Here is an 18819-nt window from a genome sequence, read left to right as displayed (position 1 = left end):
CTGGATCCCCAATGTCAGCATGGCTTGACACTCAGGGGCTTTGGATCAATGCCTTCCCAGTGACAGAGCAATGTCCACATTGCACATGAATCCAGATGAAATTCAAGCAGCCCTTGGACTCTTCTGCTCTAACAGTAAAGCAAATCTTTCACTGTGGTTGATCCAATTCACATCTTCATCTGTGCACTCCTGAACTGAGTGTTTGGATTGAACATTTAATATTAAAATATATATATATATATTTCATTTTCTTTTTGGTGATTTGGTGGAGTTTGTTTCCAGTTTCCTTCTGGTTGAATAACTAAGTTTCAGCTCTTGTCTGCTGATCACACTTGGCAGAGCAGCAAGACCTAGTTAGTATCTAGAGCTCTGGCAGCACTACAGTGTAGAAATCACTTCCCACAAGGGATTATTTTATTGGCTTTCTGGCTAACCTTGTTCTGTAGGAAGGCGTTTACATGACAGCTTGTCCATCAGGTGTCTGAGGTCAGCTGTCTGCTCCTGAAATCCCTGTTTTTCTCCTGTGACTGCAGAAGAGGAATAAGTTATGTAGGATCCCTTGCTCAGTGGCTGTGTTTGCACAGAAGTTGAAAGGGACCTCTGGAGATCACCAGATCTGAGCACCTCCTGCTCAGAGCAAGGTCCCATTGGCCAGGGCCACATGTCCAGTCAGGCTTTGAGTGTCTCCAAGGATTGAGGCTCCACAGCCCCTCTCAGCAACCTGGCCAGGGTCTGACTACCCTCACAGAGAAAAAGGATTCTCTTCTCTTTAAGCAGAATTTCTTGTATTTCAGTTTGTGCCCATGGCTCTGTCTTCACCCTCCCCATCAGGCATTTGAGATCCCCTGAGCCTTCTGCTCTCCAGGCTGGGCAGTCTCAGTTCTTGTTCTCTGCTCACACAACAGTTCCCCAAATCCCTTCTACTTCCCTGCACTCACTTCACTAGGTCCATGCCCCTCCTGGGCTGGGGAGCTCAAAACTAGACCTGGCACTCCAGATATGGCCTCACTGGCCCTGAGAAACACAGAAACAGGGTAAACCATTGAATGGCAGAGACCTCACTTTTGGGATCCTTGTTAATGGGTGTGATAGAAATAGAAGCTACTGACACTGCAGTGGGAAACCAAGCTGTCCATGGGGCATTGCTGCAAAGCAGTAGAGGTTGTGGGTTTTATTTTCCCTCCTGCATTTTCTTTTACAAGCTGCTGTGCTTCCCAAACAGTGTTTTCTAAACACAGCTTCTTGAGACATGCTCTCCATTGCCAGGCTGGCAAGCAGCTCAGGTGTTGTGTTCCCTGCCTCAGGCTCAGGGCCAGCTTTCTAGAAGGGCTGAGGTGAGAGCAGCCACGTTCTGGGATCAGCAGCTGGCCTCACCTCTTGGCAGCACAGCATCTTGGGTTTCTCCTTCCTTCCTGGAGAGATGCTGCAGGCCCTGGGGTGCCTCGTGGCTGCTGCCAGCTTGGATGGCCCCGGGCTCCAGCACAGCAGGACAGGGGAGTCACAGGGACGTTTTGCAGACACTGACCTGTCTGCACAGCACAGGACAGAGTGGAGAGGCTGCTGGGTGTGAGACTAAAATGGCTGTGATTTGTTTTCAGCTGTATTTGGAACAGTCCCCAGCTGCTACCTTTGGACTCCCTCTGAGTTCTTCTATATATAAAAGCAATAAACCATCTCTTTTTTTTGTTTTGTTTTGTACACCACAGCTTGATATCCTATCATTTATCCCCAAGGAGTTTATTTTTATGCTCTCCATTAGTTTAGTGACCTCCCCTAGCAGGTTTATATTTACGCTCCCAGAGGTGTTTTGGTTTAGCTCTGTTTGCTGAATCTCACAAATCTGTGCTTCTTCCCTGTCTGTGGTGTCTTCTGAGATGGAGAAATGTAACTTTAATTTAGCTTTTTATTTTATTTGTCAAAAGAGAGACTGGCAGTGGAGTTCAGTGCTTGCACAGGAGCAGCAGTGAGCAGTAAAGGCAACAGGAATCACAAGATTCAGTGGTTCAGGGGCAGAGGAGATCCCTCCTTTCTGAGGCTCATTCTACCAGAGGTCTCATTCTATAACCACAGAGGTGGGAAGTGTGTTCCCTCTGTGCCAGGCAGGAGCAGAGGTGCTGAGGGGCTGTTCCTTGCAAAGGATGACAGGGAGAGGGTGCACCTCATGTGGAGAGACCCTCTGGTCTGAGAAACACCGGGGCTGGGTGGGCAGGCACAGGGAGCAGGGCCATGGGGTTGGGTTTCTTGTTAGGACTACCCAGTGTCATAGAAGTGTCCAAGGCTCAAAACAAGCTTTTGGCTCACAGCTCCCAAATTCTTACCCACCTCTGCCTACCCAGCCCTTTCACTGACTGAAGCCAAAAGCAACCTGGCTGCTGGGGTGTGTGAATAGTGTGCTGTTCTGGTCCTTGTGCTGAGAGACTTCAGAAAGGCATTACCTGTTTTATGGTTAACCATTTCACTCTGAACTATTTGGTCTTTACCTGGACCTTCAGGCAAAGACCTGGAGCAGGTCCTGAACTCCTGGACCATGGTCAATTAGGGTGGAGGCCATCAGTGGGGTGGGTTAGCACAGCTCTTTTGAAGTCAGCTGTGGATGGCGTAGTGCTGAGGGAACTCCTTCTGTAGCTCACCCAGTAACTTTAATTCTGTTGTTTATATAAATATATGTACATTTCTACATATGTGCATCTTTGCTGCATCACAGAGCCACAAGCAGCTGAGCAGTGCCACCAGTGGCACAAGGTCTTACACAACATCCTCTATTTTTAATAACATGAGGTTCATTAGGGATTGCAGGCATCACAATACATTGTTTCAGACATGGCCACTTCCACATTTCCTTTTCCTTGGGGAAGAGTTGAGGTTTCTTTCCTTTTGTCTGCATGCCTTTGGTTGGGACCACACTTCATGGACAGCAGATGTTCCACTCTGGCTTGAGTGCCAAAGGATTTAATGGAAGATCCAAAAAGTGATGCTTCTTCTGGCCCCCAGCAGGAGGAACACGTGTGCTCAGGACAGTTTCCCTATGGAGGCAGCCAGTGGCTGTGCCCTGTTCAATCCCTCCATCCTGGTATTCCCTGTGACCACAGGGTTGGACACATAAAGCAACATTGCTCTGGTAAGAAGGATGAGGAATCTTCTAAAAGTTCCTCCTCTTTGGCTTTTCAAAGAAAATTTGTAATTCATATTGTACAGTAAGAAGAAGATTGTAAGAATAACAGGAAACTTACAAATGTAGCACGGAAACTACAAGGTCAGCTTTGTCATCCTAGATCCAACAAGTACAGCAGGGGCAAAGCCACCCTTCCCTGTGCTCCTCCCAGCTTCAGAAGAGCAAAACATCTATGAGGAATGGTGCTGGCAGGAGTTTAGCTTTGTGAAAACAGAGAGCAAGACAGATACGAGCTAGAAATCTGCCGAGAGCGACTTGTTATTTTTTAGATTTGACAGATTGACTTCTTCATGTCCTCTCTGGGAATATCCTTTGGCACCCATCTCCATGGCTGTTTTTCAGATTCACACTCCATACCAAGATGGTCCAGCTCCAGCACCTACAACTTCCCTGAAGCTCAGCATTGCAGGGTCCATGGCTTTCCCACTGTTCCTCTTTCCATAAAAGCCCTCGGTTTACTTCTCTGACCACACATTTGTGTTTTAAGACCTTGTGGTTTATGACTAGTCAGAATTAAAGCCAGCAATCTTTCCAGCATTGCTGCTTTGCCTTCATGTGTATCTCAAAACATGAGGATGATGGAGGGAACATCTGCCAAAGGAACTAGAGGATTTATATTGAGACAAGCTGGCTTGTAGGGTGTAATCATGACCTACAGCAGAGCCTTGGAAAACATCAGGAGCAGGGTCCAAAGTAAAGCTCACTGAAGGGCTGTGCAAAAGAGACCTAACTTCACATGCAGTCCTGCAGCAGTTGAAACTTCACTGACTGGTGTGAGGCACTGTCTTCTACATGGATGGTCTTCTCTCCTACATGGGATGCTGGAGAGGAGGGAGAAGACATCACCACGTCAGTGGGTGAAGAAGAGGGACTCCTGGTGCCTCTGCAGCTCTGCTCATAGTGGAGGAGGTGGGAGGCAGCCTAGGAAGGACTGGTTCCATGCTGGGAGCTGAGGTGCCATCTCCCCCAGCACCACTAGTGCTGCCAAACAGGGCTGAGGGAGGGATCTTTCTTCTGGGTTAGCTTGTATTTCAGGATGAAAATTCCTAGCAGCAAGGGAGGAAAGGAAGGAAATCCTATTTTCCTATATTTTCCTATAAAAGGATTCCTTGCCTGTATCCTGTGTATGACATGTGACTGGGATGATAACAGGGAAGGAGGTGGAGAATCCTATAAAGCGTACTACAGGGTGGGAGGCTCTCATTTCCTGCTTTTCCCCTCTGCCTTTGTTATCTCAAGCCTTCAGATATATCCCTGGAGCTGCTCTGAAGAGAAAGACAAGTAGAAGAAAGCCAATCCAATCACATGGACACAACTCCATTCCTTCAGCAAGCTACAGAGATATTTTTATTTTATAGTCATTTGAACAGCGGAGAGTTTGGCAATAGTGACAACCTCAGAAGCATGCACTCTGCATTTGTGTGTGTGTGTGTGTGTGTGATTCCAGCTTGGCTCAGACTTGATGGTTTGGAAGACCCACCACCATGCTGCTTTTAAACAAAGCAGCAAACTGGAATACCTGTCCCACGGGCAGGATCCTGTCTTGACACCTCCAACCTGGAAGTGTAGGGCCTGTGACCCAAACTGGAGGGGTTATTGCCAAGCACTGGACTGAAAAGAACCACTGATACCTTTTAGCCAACAGCCAGCAAAGCTCTGTTAAGCTGCCAGGGTGACCTGCACTTCTTTCCCACCATTGCTGGGGAGTTTTTCTGTTTTGTTTTGCTTTGGTTTGGTTTTGTTTTGTTTTTGCTTTTTTTTAGTTTAGTTTTGTTTTGTTTTACTTTAAACCTTTTTTCAGAAAAAATCACTGAGGTCAGACCTTCAGCTGGGCATGACTATATTGGCACAACAGTGCTCAGCAGATTTATGTTTGCCAAGAACCAGCAAAGACTGGACGAGTTCATCTAGATTCCGGTCATATGAACAGGTCAGGTCATTCCTGAAGCTGCTGGAGTGAGTCGTCCTGGGGCTTGTTTTCAGTATAGTTATTTTTATATAGCAACATACTCCCTAAGAGTATTACATTTCTGTTATTTATGTAATACACACATCTTCTATTTCTAGTAATATTGTTGACTAACTATGCTCCAATCTTTGCTGCTTTCCCCTTGATACTGCTGCACAATTAAAGCTTTTGATGGGATTTTTTTTTTTTTTCAAAAGACCTGGCAGTGGGTCTTACTGTCCCACTGAAGTCAGTGAAACTGGCTTCTGGCTGGTGAGAAGAGGATCAAATATGCCTGTAACTTGCTAATTCATTCCTACATGAAATTTGACTAGTTGAGCAGCTGGTATCCTACCAAATAAGCCAAACTGCATCTCTCAATGCAAAGCAGGAGTAGCTCCCTCTGCTTGCTGAGACAGGACCTTGATCCTCACAAGGCTGAACTGGAACACTGTGAGGAACACGGAACTCTCACAAATTGCTGCCAGGGCTTATGGGGAAGCAAAACAAGAGAAGAAAGCAGAAACTGCCTATGCTGGTGTCCCAAGAAAGCTCAGCAAAATGGGAAAGGACACTGCAGAGTGACAGCCCTGGGCAGCCGAGGCAGCTGTATGCCAGGCTGGACTGGTTCTTTGCTGGAACAACTGAGCTGTCCTAATAAATTCCCTGTGTAAAAAAATATATATCTATAAATTGTGCCTTAGGAAGAGTAGTGCAGCTGCAAACAGGGCTGAGTGTGGCCAAAGGAAATGCTCTGGGGCTCTATGACCCGGCAGCGAGCCGCAGCGACTCTCTTTGCAAAGGGTGACTCTACTGAACACGCGCATGAGGGTGTGTGGATGGACATGGAGGCAAACACACAGCTACAGCTCCATCACCCCGCTGCCCAGGATGGGCTCTGGGCTGGCTGGGCAGGGGGGAGGCCCTGCCCCTACACGATCATGAACTGGCAGACGTAGGGCAGCTGCTCTCGGCACCTCTTGTCGAACCATTTGCCGTTGGCGGTCCCCGACAAAGCCGCGCAGTTTTCCAGCTTGCCGCCGTCGGGCTGGGTGGTGATTTCAGTCTCCCAGTTCTTGTAGCGGATGGGGCTGCCCGTCATGTCGACCCACCTGCCCTCCGTGGCCATGTCGTTGAGGCCCAGCCAGAGCTCGGCCTCGGGGCCGATGCTCCTGCGCATGTAGTCGTAGAGGGCGTCGTTCTCCTCGCCGCCCTGGGGCGCGCTCAGCGTGCCGCCCTGGGAGATGCAGCTCTCGCTGGCCTCGTGGTACGTCTTGGTCTCCGAAAACGCCAGAAAGCATTTCAGATTAATTTTGGTGCCTTTCAGGCAGACTGAGAGGTTACCACACCAACAGAATAAAAAAGACAGAAAGAGAATTTGGTTTAAAAATGGTGCCCAGGAAGAGGCAGCAGCCGCAAACGCAGCAGCCAAATTACAAACTTAATTTCTTAGGCAGAACAGTGACCCTTAGCAGCACAGGATTCCAAGGGCCCTTTTTCCTCCTACGCAGGGTGGGACAGTCATGGAGACGTGCCCTCCCCCTCTGCAAATCACTGGGTGAAATGGATTTTCAGGGTGCCCCTGCCACCCTTCTGGGCTCTGCTGGTGCAGGAGCAGAGGCGCAACAAGGTCCTCATGCTCCTTCCTCTGGCCTTGCTCCTCCCCAGCCAATGCTACTCTTTCTGTGATGAGTTTGTTGGAAATATGGTTTGTCATGGGTACTGCCGGGTGTTGGAGTGTTTTGGGAAAAAGCCTGCCTACCAATTAAATCATCTTAATTATGCAAGATGAAAAAAAAAGTCTTTTTTAATAAGCTTTGATCAGAAGCGTTGCGCTTGCATAGCTTGAGGTCTTCAGAGGAAATTTCTACTTGCCTCTGATTTTGGTTTTAAGATTATCAATTTATTTTGCTTTTCTTTAATCTCTAAACCTTAAGAGTGCAGGGTACTGTAGCCAAACAATACCTAATCAGAGCCACACATTAATATCCAAACCAATTACTTCTCAATGAATGTGAGCTTGGAACTAAAGCCTTGATTTTGCTTGTGTTCCTTTTCTTTTAAGGAGAAAAATCTCCTTAATTTGCATTTTCATCTCATTTCTGCTTCATCTTTTGCAAATCCTACTCCTACTGATGCCAGTGGAGTTTGCACAGAATAACTATGGAGCACATCTGGAAGATGGACATTTTGGGACTGTCCTCTGTGTATGTTTAATGAAGCAGGACTGCCCTGCAGTGCAGTGCCCTGGGCAATACCATGGTGTGTAGAAGAGACCAGGTTGCCATTTCACTGGGGTCTGACAAAAGAGTAAGCTACATTTGGTTAAAGCACAGACTAATCGAAATCCCATCCCTCCACCTCATAAACGAAAATGAACATCTGGCTTAGCATCATAGGAATATCCAGATGGGAGGCACATAAAGAGGGGGGCCCCACACTGCACAGCTCCTGCCATTAACTGCCCAAGGAGGTTCACCAGTCCAGGGGAATTGCAGAGACCCACACTCTGCTTTGATCTCCCAACCTCTCTGCCCGTGGTGGGCTTGCTGCTGGGGGCTGCTCGGGCATCTCTCATGTGGAGCAACTGCAGCCAGTTATGAGCAGCTCCTCTCTCAAAGTAAAAGTTGTGCGTTCTTCAGCAAGCCCCTTACCTGTCTGGAGTGCTTGCTTTTCCTTCAGTAGAGCAACCTCCTGAGAGATGTTGTCAATCATGGCCTTCAGGTCTTCAATCATTTTGAGGCTCACACCATCTGTTGGAGAAATCAAAGAAAGAGCACAAATATTGGTTGTATCCCAGGGGAAGCAACCAAATCTGTTCCTATCATCAAAACTCCATGTTTCTTTGCCCTCAGAGCAGGATAAACAAAAGGAATCCACAAAGTCAGCACCTGTGTCCCCTTGCACATCCATCAGAGTGCGTGTTTGCTTGCCAGCCTGGTTCCACTATCAATTACAACCTTGTTTTCCTGGTTCAGGTTTTGGGACTGTGGACCCCATGCATCTTCCAGCTGCAGGGGTCACCCTTTGGGTTGGCAGTGCTGGGGAAGAGGTGACATGCACGAGCACTGCAACGTGCAGGCTTGTCTCTGGCACCCCTGTGTAGAGGAGTCATCAGGCATGTGCTGCATTGGAGTCAAGCTCCCAAAATGCAGGAGGACACCCCGGCCAGAACAGCAGTCCTGACACACACAAATGTTTTGTGGGCAACTTGAAGCTAATGATGAACAGGATTTATTTTTTTCAGATTCCTCAAAAGCACACACTCTCTCTCTCTCGCTCTCGCTCTAGTCACAGCACACCCTCCTGGCTTCCCTTAAATACCCTAACACGTGATGTTCTCTGTGTGCACTCCTGGCTGCACCCACCTCTTGTCTGCTGTCATTGGTGGGTTAGTAGGAAAGCACTTTGCTCACCAGGCTGATGCTCAGGAGGAAGGGGCTGGAAGGGCTGCAGATCCTACCTCCACTAGATCTGCCTCTGCACCACCAGCCACCAGCCTCTGCCCACCAACCACACCATCCTTTGGATCACCACAGCTGCCTCTGCCTCATCTCTACCTTCATCACCCCCAGTGCAGGTACCCAAACAGTGTCCAGAGATGCTTTCCTGCTGTGAGAAGACACCTCTTTGGCTGGAGAGCTGGCTCTTAAAGCCTACATCTTGCTAGGTGTGCTGCTTCTGCAACAGCTCCAACCAGCTATTAATCAGTACTTGGATTTCTCCTAGACAGAAGCAAAGGGACCATTTACACCTTGAAGGTGGTGGGAGATCAGACATTGAGGTATGCATCTAGTAATTCTCATGTTGAAAGCATCTAGTGGTTCTCCTGGGCTGAAAGGAAAGGGGACAGTTTGCCCATGAATGCAGGAGGAAGAGTTTCCTTGAGGGCCAAGGAGCTGAGGCACCAAGGCAGGCAAGTAGGGAAGGAGCCTGGGTGCAGGTCAAAACCACCAACCCAAGATTACATGGTGCCATGAACATGAAAGCCAGACACATCAGGAGGAGGGCATTACTCATTGCTCAATTAACTTTACTTTACTCATTGCCCAATTAACTTTAATGGATTCACTTAACACTGAGGCACTAGATATTATTTTGCTGCCTTTGATGAAAACACTTTGTGGGAAATGGCTAATTAATCATGGGTTTTTTTCCCCATGCAAGCCTGTCTTGCAGCAGAACAAATGTTCTAAGGTTTAAGTAACATCCAAAGGCCATGGCAGGACACTGCCAATGAGTCTTGCTGGGGCAGCTCCTTATGGAATTCCAGCTGGATTTGCTGGTGGGTTCCCACCTTGAGGGTCCCTGCCATGAGAGGGGACATGTCTCCTTGATAACTACCTAAGAGCCCTGTCCCTTTTCAGTACCTCATTTCCAAACCCTGGGCCACAAGATGCTCCTACAGCACTGCATTCACTGGGATATCTCACAGAGAACCAAGACTGGTTGACCCACCTTTCAGCTATAAAGTGAGGACCATGGCTATATCAACAGACATTGTTGTCTATTTTATTGCCATGGGTTTTTGTCTCAGTGCTGTCATTTCCTCAAGGCTCACCTCCTGAAGCCTGGGATCAAGCCTGTTTACAGTCTGGGTTTTCTGTGATGGCAGCTGGCATACTGATGGAGTGGGTCCCTGTGCAGGACCAGGAGCAGCGGGATTAAGCATGGGCAGAGGCAAGATCAAAAGGAGACTCACAGAAGTGTGGGTCAAAATAGTCTGTTGGTTTGAAACCCTGGCCAGGAATGTATTTAAAGCTAAAAATGGGAACTTTTGCTCACTCTAATTGTATGCTGAATAACAAACAGATCCCTCTGTACTTAATTTTAATGTCTTAACTATTCCTGTATGAAATTTGGATATATATACATGTTTCTTAGCTTTGCCTGGAGATCCAAACAGCTTTCTGTCCCCCAGAGGAATGAGCATTGCTCTGGTTCACAATGTTTGTCATCAAAGCTCTCTGGCCACCAGTATTTCTTCTGACACCAGGCATTTCTTCAAAGGTATGAAGTGGAACAGTCAGGTCCCATATTGCAGTCTGTCCTTGGATCAATGGAGGAGACTGAACCCACCCACACTAGATTTACAGCACTCTAAATGTTCACAGGCATTTTCAGGGAAGAGCACCCAGACAAGAATACACTGAAATTTTGGGCAGTAGGTGGCATTAGAAAAGAAGCCCAAATTACTCCCTACCCACTGAATTAAGCATCCAGACTCTGACTTCTATCTCAAATCACCTCAGAAATACACGTCAGAGCTATGCAAAGATGCTCCCTTCCATGATGCCAGCACCCCAACACATCTGTGACCAAGGGGAGCCCCCTCAGGGCTGATGCCTGCACCCTCCAGCCATGGGGTGTCAGCACTGCCCAGGCAGGGATGCCAGTGCCTGCCTCCCCCAGGCATTCTTTTGGATGAGACCCCCAGACCTGCCAGTCAAGGGCAAATCCCACCTGTATCCCAAGACACTGGGGCTCAGTGAGAGTTTGCTGAGCTACTGCATTTGAAACAGTAACCAGGGAGTACTTTGAGGGGCAAAAAGACAACAGCAGGCAAAGTGAATGTGCTGTCTCAGCATTTTCTAAATGCTGTGGTTTGGCTTTTTCATGTTGAAATAGCATCATTTTTCATTCTGAAGCAGATCCAAACATAAGCCGTAATTAAAAAAAAAGTAAAGAAATTTTTTTAAAAAAGCCAACATAAAAAGCTTGGCTTAAACCAGTGCTTTCTTTTCTAACTTTTGTGGTTTGGTTGCATAGATTAAAAAAAAAAAAATCCAGTAAAATCCAATAAAAACACCAACCCTCCAGTGGCTTTGCTATTCCTGACCCTCCCAGGCAAAGTGCAGGGCTGGAACCAGGATGGGGGTACTGGATGCCTGGATGAAGATGAGATGGGTCCATTCTGCCATTGTTCAGAGCAGAAGTGGCTGAGCCCTGTCCCCTCTGGTGGCTGGGCAGGCAGGCTTGGATGTAGGTGAAGAGGAGCTTCATAGGGGATTTTTAGCACTTTTCTCCCTCTTTTCCTATCCTCAGGCATTGGTAAAAATCTGAAAAATATTAACCAAGAAATACTGGAAGTTTCCAGTGCAAGCAGGGCAGCTGAGTTCCTGTGGGGCTGGATGGGACTGATCAAAAAATGCCAAGTTGCTGGGTTTTTCCCTTTCCTCCACAGAAAATATGACCTCTCCTTTGAAATGAAATTGACTAAAACCTGCCACCAGCTGGTCCAGATGGCTTGATTTTCAAGACACCCTCCTCAAAAGCTTTTAAATCAGAGCCAAATTTTCCTGTCAAATAGGAGATTTTTCTCCCACCTTCTTGTCACTAATCAATTACAAACAGCAGTTGCAATGACACCTAGAGAAAAACAGGATTTCTTTAAGAAATGTCTCTCTCCTGATACCTCCAGTGAGTGCAGTGCATGTATGTGCCCTATATGAGCCCAAGGGGGTACTTTTTGCTCAAGAAAACAGTCAGACTGTTTTCTCTGTTATTCCATGTCCTGCAGAATAAGATGTGGAATAAGCAGCTAAGTTTGTGAATTCATAGAAAGATCTAATGGGAGAAAAGGCAGAAATTTCTCAAGGATGGAATCTGACAAAAATAGCCACTGGGTGAGTGTAGACAGCAGCCTGGCCAAGTGAATTCCAGGGATGCTTCTTCCTTGCTCCCCACTTCATTCCAAGTAGGAAATGAAGGAGCGGTCCAAGCCCAGGCGGCTGCGGTCGGACACATCAGGCAGGCAGGCAAAGCTCACACGCTGCTTCCTCACCTCACCTGCCTTCCCCTGCACCTAATGAGCACTGAGTCAAGGATGGGACAGGAGGAAAACAGGAGAAGAGAAGGAGAAACAAACCCACTAGGGAATAGAAAACCCAGGCATCTTTGTGTGTGCAAGCCTGAGTAGTCAGAGCTCGTGTCCACTGTGAAACACACCCGAGGCCAGTGGTTTTAAACTAAGAACCCTGTTGATGCTTAATGGCTTGGCTATTTTGTGCCTGCTCTTATCTCCAAAATTGCCTGTCATCTGCCACTTACTTGCTTCTGAAAAATGAATGAGAAAGGGTGAGGGGGTTATAGAAAGGGAGAGTTTATTAGATGAAAAGCTTGGAATGAACCTTAGAGGGAGCACGGAAAACATGTTCCCTCTGAAATTCAGACTAAGCTGTCCCAACAAATTTATTCAAGGTGGGGACCCACCTGAACCGTCTCAATACCCTCACTATTTTACAGAAGAGCTGCACAATCATTCCCACGGAGGAAGGGGGGAGGAAGACGCTTTATTAGGTTTTTAGATGTTTTTTAATGAAGTTCCACTAAAGCACTGTTAAATGCCCAGACGAGTGGGCTGACTGCAGCCCCCCCAAGCCCTGCAAGCCTTTCTCGCAAGGAAGCTGCCGCTGCCCCTTACCTTTCTTGGAAGCCGCCGGTTTCTGCCGGGCTTTGCCGTTCTGCTGCTCGGAGAGCTGGGCGAGGGAGAGGAGGCAGAGGAGGAGGAGGAGGAGGAGGCCGGCTGCCCGGAGCGCCATGCCGGTGCGAGCGGAGCTGCAGCAGCTCTGCCCTCACGCAGCCGCCCGGACAGCGGCTGGAGGCGGGAATGGCTGTCCCAGAGAGCTCCCGCTGAGCCCGGGCCAGCGCAGCCTCCCGGCCCCGGGCGGCTCCGGCCAAGGCTGAACACCTCCCAGGGGGGCTGCAGTTCTTAGCACGCCGCTTGTTTTTGTTAAAAAAGAAAAAAACAAACAAAACAAAAAAGCTACAAAAAAGGAGGAATGAATGTACCGACAGTCTGCTAAGCTAAACATGAGGAAAGGCTGGGAGTGTAGCTGGAAGGATTTCCTGTGGCTTTTAGCACAACGCCACGAGTTTGATCTCGTGTGTCAGCGATGGCAACAGCGAGGCCAGGTGTGAAACAGCGCTTGGGTGGCCGAGGGAGCAGAGAGGGGCCGCCTGTCCCCCGCCTGTCCCCTGCCCCTCAGCAGGGATGCCCCAAGGGATGTCCAGGGACCAACAGCGGCAGAGGGAGCGGGTGGGGGGACTGAGCACCCCAGTTCCTTGCTCAGAGTGTAGGGTGGCTCTTAACCCTCTAAAAAGCAGTCCCACTGTGGCTTTGGTAGGGTCATCCTGCTGTCATTGCTTCTCCATAGGATCTCCAGTGGGACTTGGGACCAGGGACACATGTTCCACAAAAAGCCATTCTCCTCAAGGCCCCTTTGCAGATCTGACTTCTCAGAGCAGCTGGGCTGTGCTGAGCAGCTCTGCAGCCTAAACCAAGACCACTGCCTGGTTTTTTGGGTGGTGTGGTTGTTCAGCAGCTGCAACTCAAGCAGGTAAGTCCTTCCCCACAGGAGGAACAGCAGCAGTTTGAACAAGTGGAAGAAATTAATGTGGAGGGAGGAAAGATGGGCATTTTGCAGAACAAAGTGCTCCAAACATCAGCTATTAACCTTAAAACTCTTCTGATAATTTAAGGCAAGATGCCACCCAGCACAATGTGAAACTCTGGAGTTCTAGGAGCATAAAAGATCTGAGATAAACAGGGATGTGACTGGAAAAAGAGCTGCCAATGAGTTAGTTTGGCAACCACTCTGTTACCCTTCCTCACACTTCTGCTGAATAAGGAAAATCCTGCCCTGATGTCCTACCTGAACAGTCCAAGCTTTTGAAGCATAGGAGGAACAGTTTGATTTTCACTGCTCTTTATCATGTGCACCAACCCTCACTCAAATTTAAACTGGAAAATACATATTTTGGGGATTTACTGTTCTCCTGCCTGGACTATCCCAAAATGGGATGGATGGAGCCCAAGAGATGCCAGACACTTACACAAAAACTCATTTGTTTTCCTTGAAACTCGAAACTACCTACTTTTGGTAGGTAACTCAGTACCTCCAAGTTTTCCTTGGCTACAGATACACTCTCCTGCCTTTGCTTTGATTCATGTGCTGCCAAGCTGGAGAAAAAATCAAAATGCTCCCTTTACTGCTGCCCATGAAACAGATTGCTGTGGTGTGGAGTCTGACAGCAATTCCTAACCTCAGATTTCCAGCCTGGGACCAGCTGGAGTGTTGCCCATCTGAAACAAGAATGGCAGGGTGGCTTTCCATTAGTCCCTGAAGAACAGGTCTGCACCAAGGAGACCCCTCCCTGCACCATCCAGCAGGTCCTGTGCTGGATGCCACCACCATTTTTCTTGAAAAATGAGAAAAATGAAAACAAGTAGACTCAAAACACTTGTCTCCAGCCGTAACACTATCTACAGGGGGCTTTGCTCCGATTCTGTCCAGTGTAGACTGAAAATAAAAATCCTTGACATTACAAAAGCTCATAAAGCCTGGCCCATCCAGCTGATGGGAGCAAGCTGAAGTGTTGCTGCATTGGATCCAGCATGAGGATGCTTAAGGGAACAGCCATCCTCTGCCCAAGCTCCTGCTGAAGCCAGAAGTTCCAGTTAAATAATGGGGCTCTCAATGCTCCTTTGCTTTTGAGATCCTCATGATTCACACTTCTTTATGTGAGAGAGGTGTGGGAAGTGAGTAGAGGTAATCCTTTTTATTAGATGAACTAATAGAACTGGAAGTCATCAGCAAATACTAAAATTACGCCAAGGAACCAAGGTTTTGTCCATGATTTTTAACATCTGTGCAATTATAAATTTTACTTCCCAGTAAAGGCACTTCACTCCCTGGTTTCAAGCCCAGACTCCTGGTTAGAGAGAGAGCAGCTCCTGTTAATTGCAAAGTAACTGGTTTGAGATGAAAAAAAGAGGGCAGAAGAACCTATGCTTGTGGAAACCATTCCAGGGCTGCAGGGAAGCAGACAGAAAAGTTTACGTGGCTTTGGGAAACCCAGTAAGTAGGCTGGGATGCTGAATTTGGAAGGCTTTCAGTTAGCAAAACAGTAGTTGGAATAAATCCATGAAAGGAAGCTGGATGCTCCTGGCAGCAATGCAGACCTGTGATTTTGTGCCCAGCTAGGCAAGGAAATGGGCAGCAAGATCAGAGGCTGTTTTGCTTTGGCTCCTAGGAAAAGAGCAGGTGTGGCCAAGCCAAGAAATGAGGCAGCACCACTGCATAATGGCTGGAAAGCGCCCGGGTGGACTGGATAACAGCATTCACACGGTCATTATCAAGATCGGCAATTACCAGAGCTGGCCTTTCAGGGCTAAGTCACCAGTTCAAAGGCAGGCCACCCCAATGCTGAACGATGCCAGCTCTTTGCCTGAAGCTCCTCCTCCCTGGGAAGGCTCCTGCCTGCCCCGCCAGCACTGACAGCAGGAGTGCAAAGGGGAGGCCCAAAAGCGTCTTTACTTTTGGGACCCTGAAGCTTGGGGGCCTGATCCATGGCTAGGGCAGCACACTGGGATTCACACCTCTGCTCCCTTGAGATCAGCTCAGTGCATTAGAGCCTGGTGCTAAAAATGCCAGGGTTGTCAGTCCCTGTACAGGCCATTCACTTAAAGCCAGACTTGATGATCCTTGTGGGTCCTTTCCAGCTTGGAATGTTCTGTGATTTGGTGACATCCACTCTGCAAGGGTAGGTCTCAGGACTCTTGCTGGTCAGAGTGATCCCAAGATGTGTTAGAAAGTCTCTTTTCCCAGCCCGGCAGTTGAAGAAGGAGTCAGAGCTCTTCAGTTCTCAGTCTCAAGGTTGTTTGTTGTTCCTTATCTATAAAATTCTTTCTCCTGTCCAGCCGAGATCCGCTCAGCAAGACAGTGAGAGGGACTCCACCCACCTCAGAGGTGGTGTTATCTTTTTATACTAAAAACTACATGTACAATGTTTACAATTACTTTCCAATACCTATTACCTATGTTATGACAGTGAGCTTCGACTCTGAACTAATCTAAAAGTGCCACCATCACAGCAGAAGATGGAGGCCAAGAAGAAGAAGAAGGAGAAAGACAGGACACGCCTAGATTCCTCCATCTTGGCCCCTGAACCCCCATTCTAAAAACCCCAAAAATCTATTTTTCACCCTCTGATAAATTCACTATCATTCTACTTAAACTTTTGTGTCTTGTAATTCTTCATATAAGGTTGGCAATTGTTTTTTCCAAGGGCTAAATTAAAGGCACAGGGGTCTTGGGCTCTCTGAGCCCCCTGGGCAGGGGCTCGAGTCCTCCAGGGCAGCCAGGGGAATTTCCTGGGTTCCGACAGGTAGGATCCGCGTGTCAGTGGCACCCCAGTACCATCAAAGAGGAACAGGAGAGAAACAGCAGTGGAAAGTAACAAACACTGTGTGAGGAAGTGGGGCTAGCACAAGAAAATCTCTGATATTCATTAGCCGCTGCCTGAACTCGTGCTGGCATCATTCCTGATTTCCACCAGCATAAACATGGGAACAGGTTAAAATGGAGAGAGCCAAATCTATGGATCATTGTTTTGGAGACCAATCGAGAAGAAATGCAGTAACAGTTCAGGAAAGGGCGGTTTTCGTAAGGACAATGATGGGGAAAACCAAGGATTTTGCCAAAATGTTATCCCCAGCATCAACTTCAGGAAACTGGCTCTGAGCCTAAGGAGGGAACCTTCCCATCATATCCTATGTCAAGCATGGCTCGCATCCCTACCCCACGTACACCAAGGGCTACAGCACAGAAGGATCCATTCTACAGTAGATCCTTGGGCTTTAGACCAGATGCAAATGTGGAGCACTTCAGTTCAAGTAATATCAGCTGCTTAAAATCCTTCTGCTTGCAAAGGAGCTGCACCAAAGGACTCACATTGCCTTTTGTTTGGAGACTGTAGCTCCTGTAGGCTAGAGGTAATCTGTCTTCACTGCTTTGTGTTGCCCCCCAGCCAGATCCCAAAGTCCAAACAGCCAAAGGAAAACTGTAGTGAAGTGTCCAAATTTAACACCAAAACTCTGGAGGAATTCCTGTCTAGGTCCACTGCCTGTCACAGCATCAGTTCAAGTGAAGTCAGCACTGAACTTGATGGTCAGTATTTTTAGACTGGCAAGTAGACAGCAGATCTGTCAGCTTAGACTTATTTAATGTTGTTCTCACTTTTGAGTATTAGATTGCTTTGGATGCTGAATTGTGGATTATGTGAGAATTTCAACTTCAGGTTCATGAATTCCTTAATTTTTTGAATTTATAGAAAAGTTTACATGATCAGACAGCAGAAAGAAAGCAATCCATGGTCTTGAAAAGCCTCATTGTGTTAAAGTTGGCCTTTCACTGGAGCGACGAAAGAGAGGTAGGACTTAAATCATGACTTTTCAACCCATAGGTTTCCAGCTGTGGAAACAGGCAAACTTACCATTTGCCAAAACACGGAGAGAAGGAGCAGGGAGAGAGCTCCTCCGGAAGGGAGGGATCCCTGCCACAGCCAGCTGGGTGCAGGAAATCAGAAAGGGCCTGAGAATCCTTCTTAGTCCTCTGAAGGTACAAGCTAAGGGGCTGCAGCAACTATGATGATCTCTGTCTAAATAAAGGAGAACAAATCTCATCAACAAGTGGTGTGACGTGAAAACTCAGCCACGCCTGTGCTGCTCATCTTACCCAGATCTTGAGATCAGGATGGCAACAGAGATGTTCACAGAGCTCGAGAGATAACCACAGCTCTATTAAAAAGTGTTCCAGTAAATGAAATGGAGGCTTAAACCATCACCAGGGAGTCATCAGCAGCATGTTCGAGATTCTAATGATGTTTTGCAGCAACAGCAAAAACATCTTTGTTCCTGGATAGCTAGAAATGCAGCTCCAAGAAAATCGCTAGAAATGCAGAACTAAGGAAAAGAAGGAAAAAAGAAAAGAACAAAGGAAAAGAAGCCTCTGTGAGGCACAGCTATCAGGAGCAGCCACATTTTGCCTTAGAACGAAAAGCTGCCTTGCATGGGCAGGGAGTGCAATGGGGCAGGAGTGCACTAGGAGACAAGAGGAGCACTGAGAAATCAGAGAGGCTGATGGCTGAAGAGATTCAGTACCAGTTGCAAACATGCTCTTGCATTTTTCCCCAGTGTGTTAAAGGAACAGGGAGAACAAGGCTCTGGGGTCAGGACTGGAGCACTCAGTCTCACCAGTTACAGCTTTGCTTCTCAAACTCTCTGAGTGCCACAGTGGCCACTGACCACAGGCAAAGTAAACCAGTGCCACAGCAGGGCTGGAGAACACCCTGCTGCTGAGGAGGGCAGTGGCATCTGCTGCAGTTCAAAAGAAAAGCTGGAGGCAGTCCTAGCAGAAGTGGGTAAGCCTCAGGTAACTGCTGCTTACAAAACAAATACAGAAACACCCTATTGTCTGTGTCAAATCAAGGTGCCAAATCCCTTGAAGAGAGACTTGCACACTCACGGGAGCTGTGAGTGAGCTCTGGCTCACACCAATTTGTCTTTACACCACGCTGTGCTGAAGGAAGGCTTCTTTTAAAGCCTGACTGCAGGTGGGACAGCCATGTTCCTCCCCATTGCCTCCCCAGGGCAGAATGAGCTCCCCTCTTCTCCCCAAACTGCACAATTACAGTGTTGAACTGTAACTGTAAAACATAGGCAGACAGGATTCCTGGGCTTGGGTCCACTGACCTACAGCCTAGCCCTTTTCTGCTTTGAGGGGAATGCTGTCCCTGTGAAACAGGTAAATTGCAGGTGTGTGCTTTCTAGGCAACATGAGTAGAAGCCTAGCAGGAGTTTCTAGACTCCTCATCTCTAGTGCACAGCTTTCAGCCTCTCGACACTCCCAGCAGAAGC

General features: G+C 47.8%; 1 protein-coding gene across 1 annotated transcript; it reads right to left on the bottom strand.

Annotated features, from left to right (window-relative positions):
- Positions 1-4492: 4492 nt before the first annotated feature.
- CLEC3B (C-type lectin domain family 3 member B) lies at positions 4493-12921 on the bottom strand. The gene is made up of 3 exons (XM_054639092.2): positions 12544-12921; positions 7775-7873; positions 4493-6452 (listed from the first exon to the last, which is right to left on the bottom strand). The coding sequence occupies exons 1-3, from the start codon at positions 12659-12661 to the stop codon at positions 6052-6054; spliced, it is 618 nt and encodes a 205-aa protein (XP_054495067.2). The 5' UTR covers positions 12662-12921; the 3' UTR covers positions 4493-6051.
- Positions 12922-18819: the final 5898 nt, after the last annotated feature.

Source organism: Agelaius phoeniceus, chromosome 1 (genome assembly GCF_051311805.1).
Source record: "Agelaius phoeniceus isolate bAgePho1 chromosome 1, bAgePho1.hap1, whole genome shotgun sequence".
Classification (NCBI taxonomy): Eukaryota; Metazoa; Chordata; class Aves; order Passeriformes; family Icteridae; genus Agelaius; species Agelaius phoeniceus.
The sequence above is the reverse complement of the archived record's forward strand: the minus strand, read 5'-3'. Positions and strand labels throughout refer to the sequence as shown.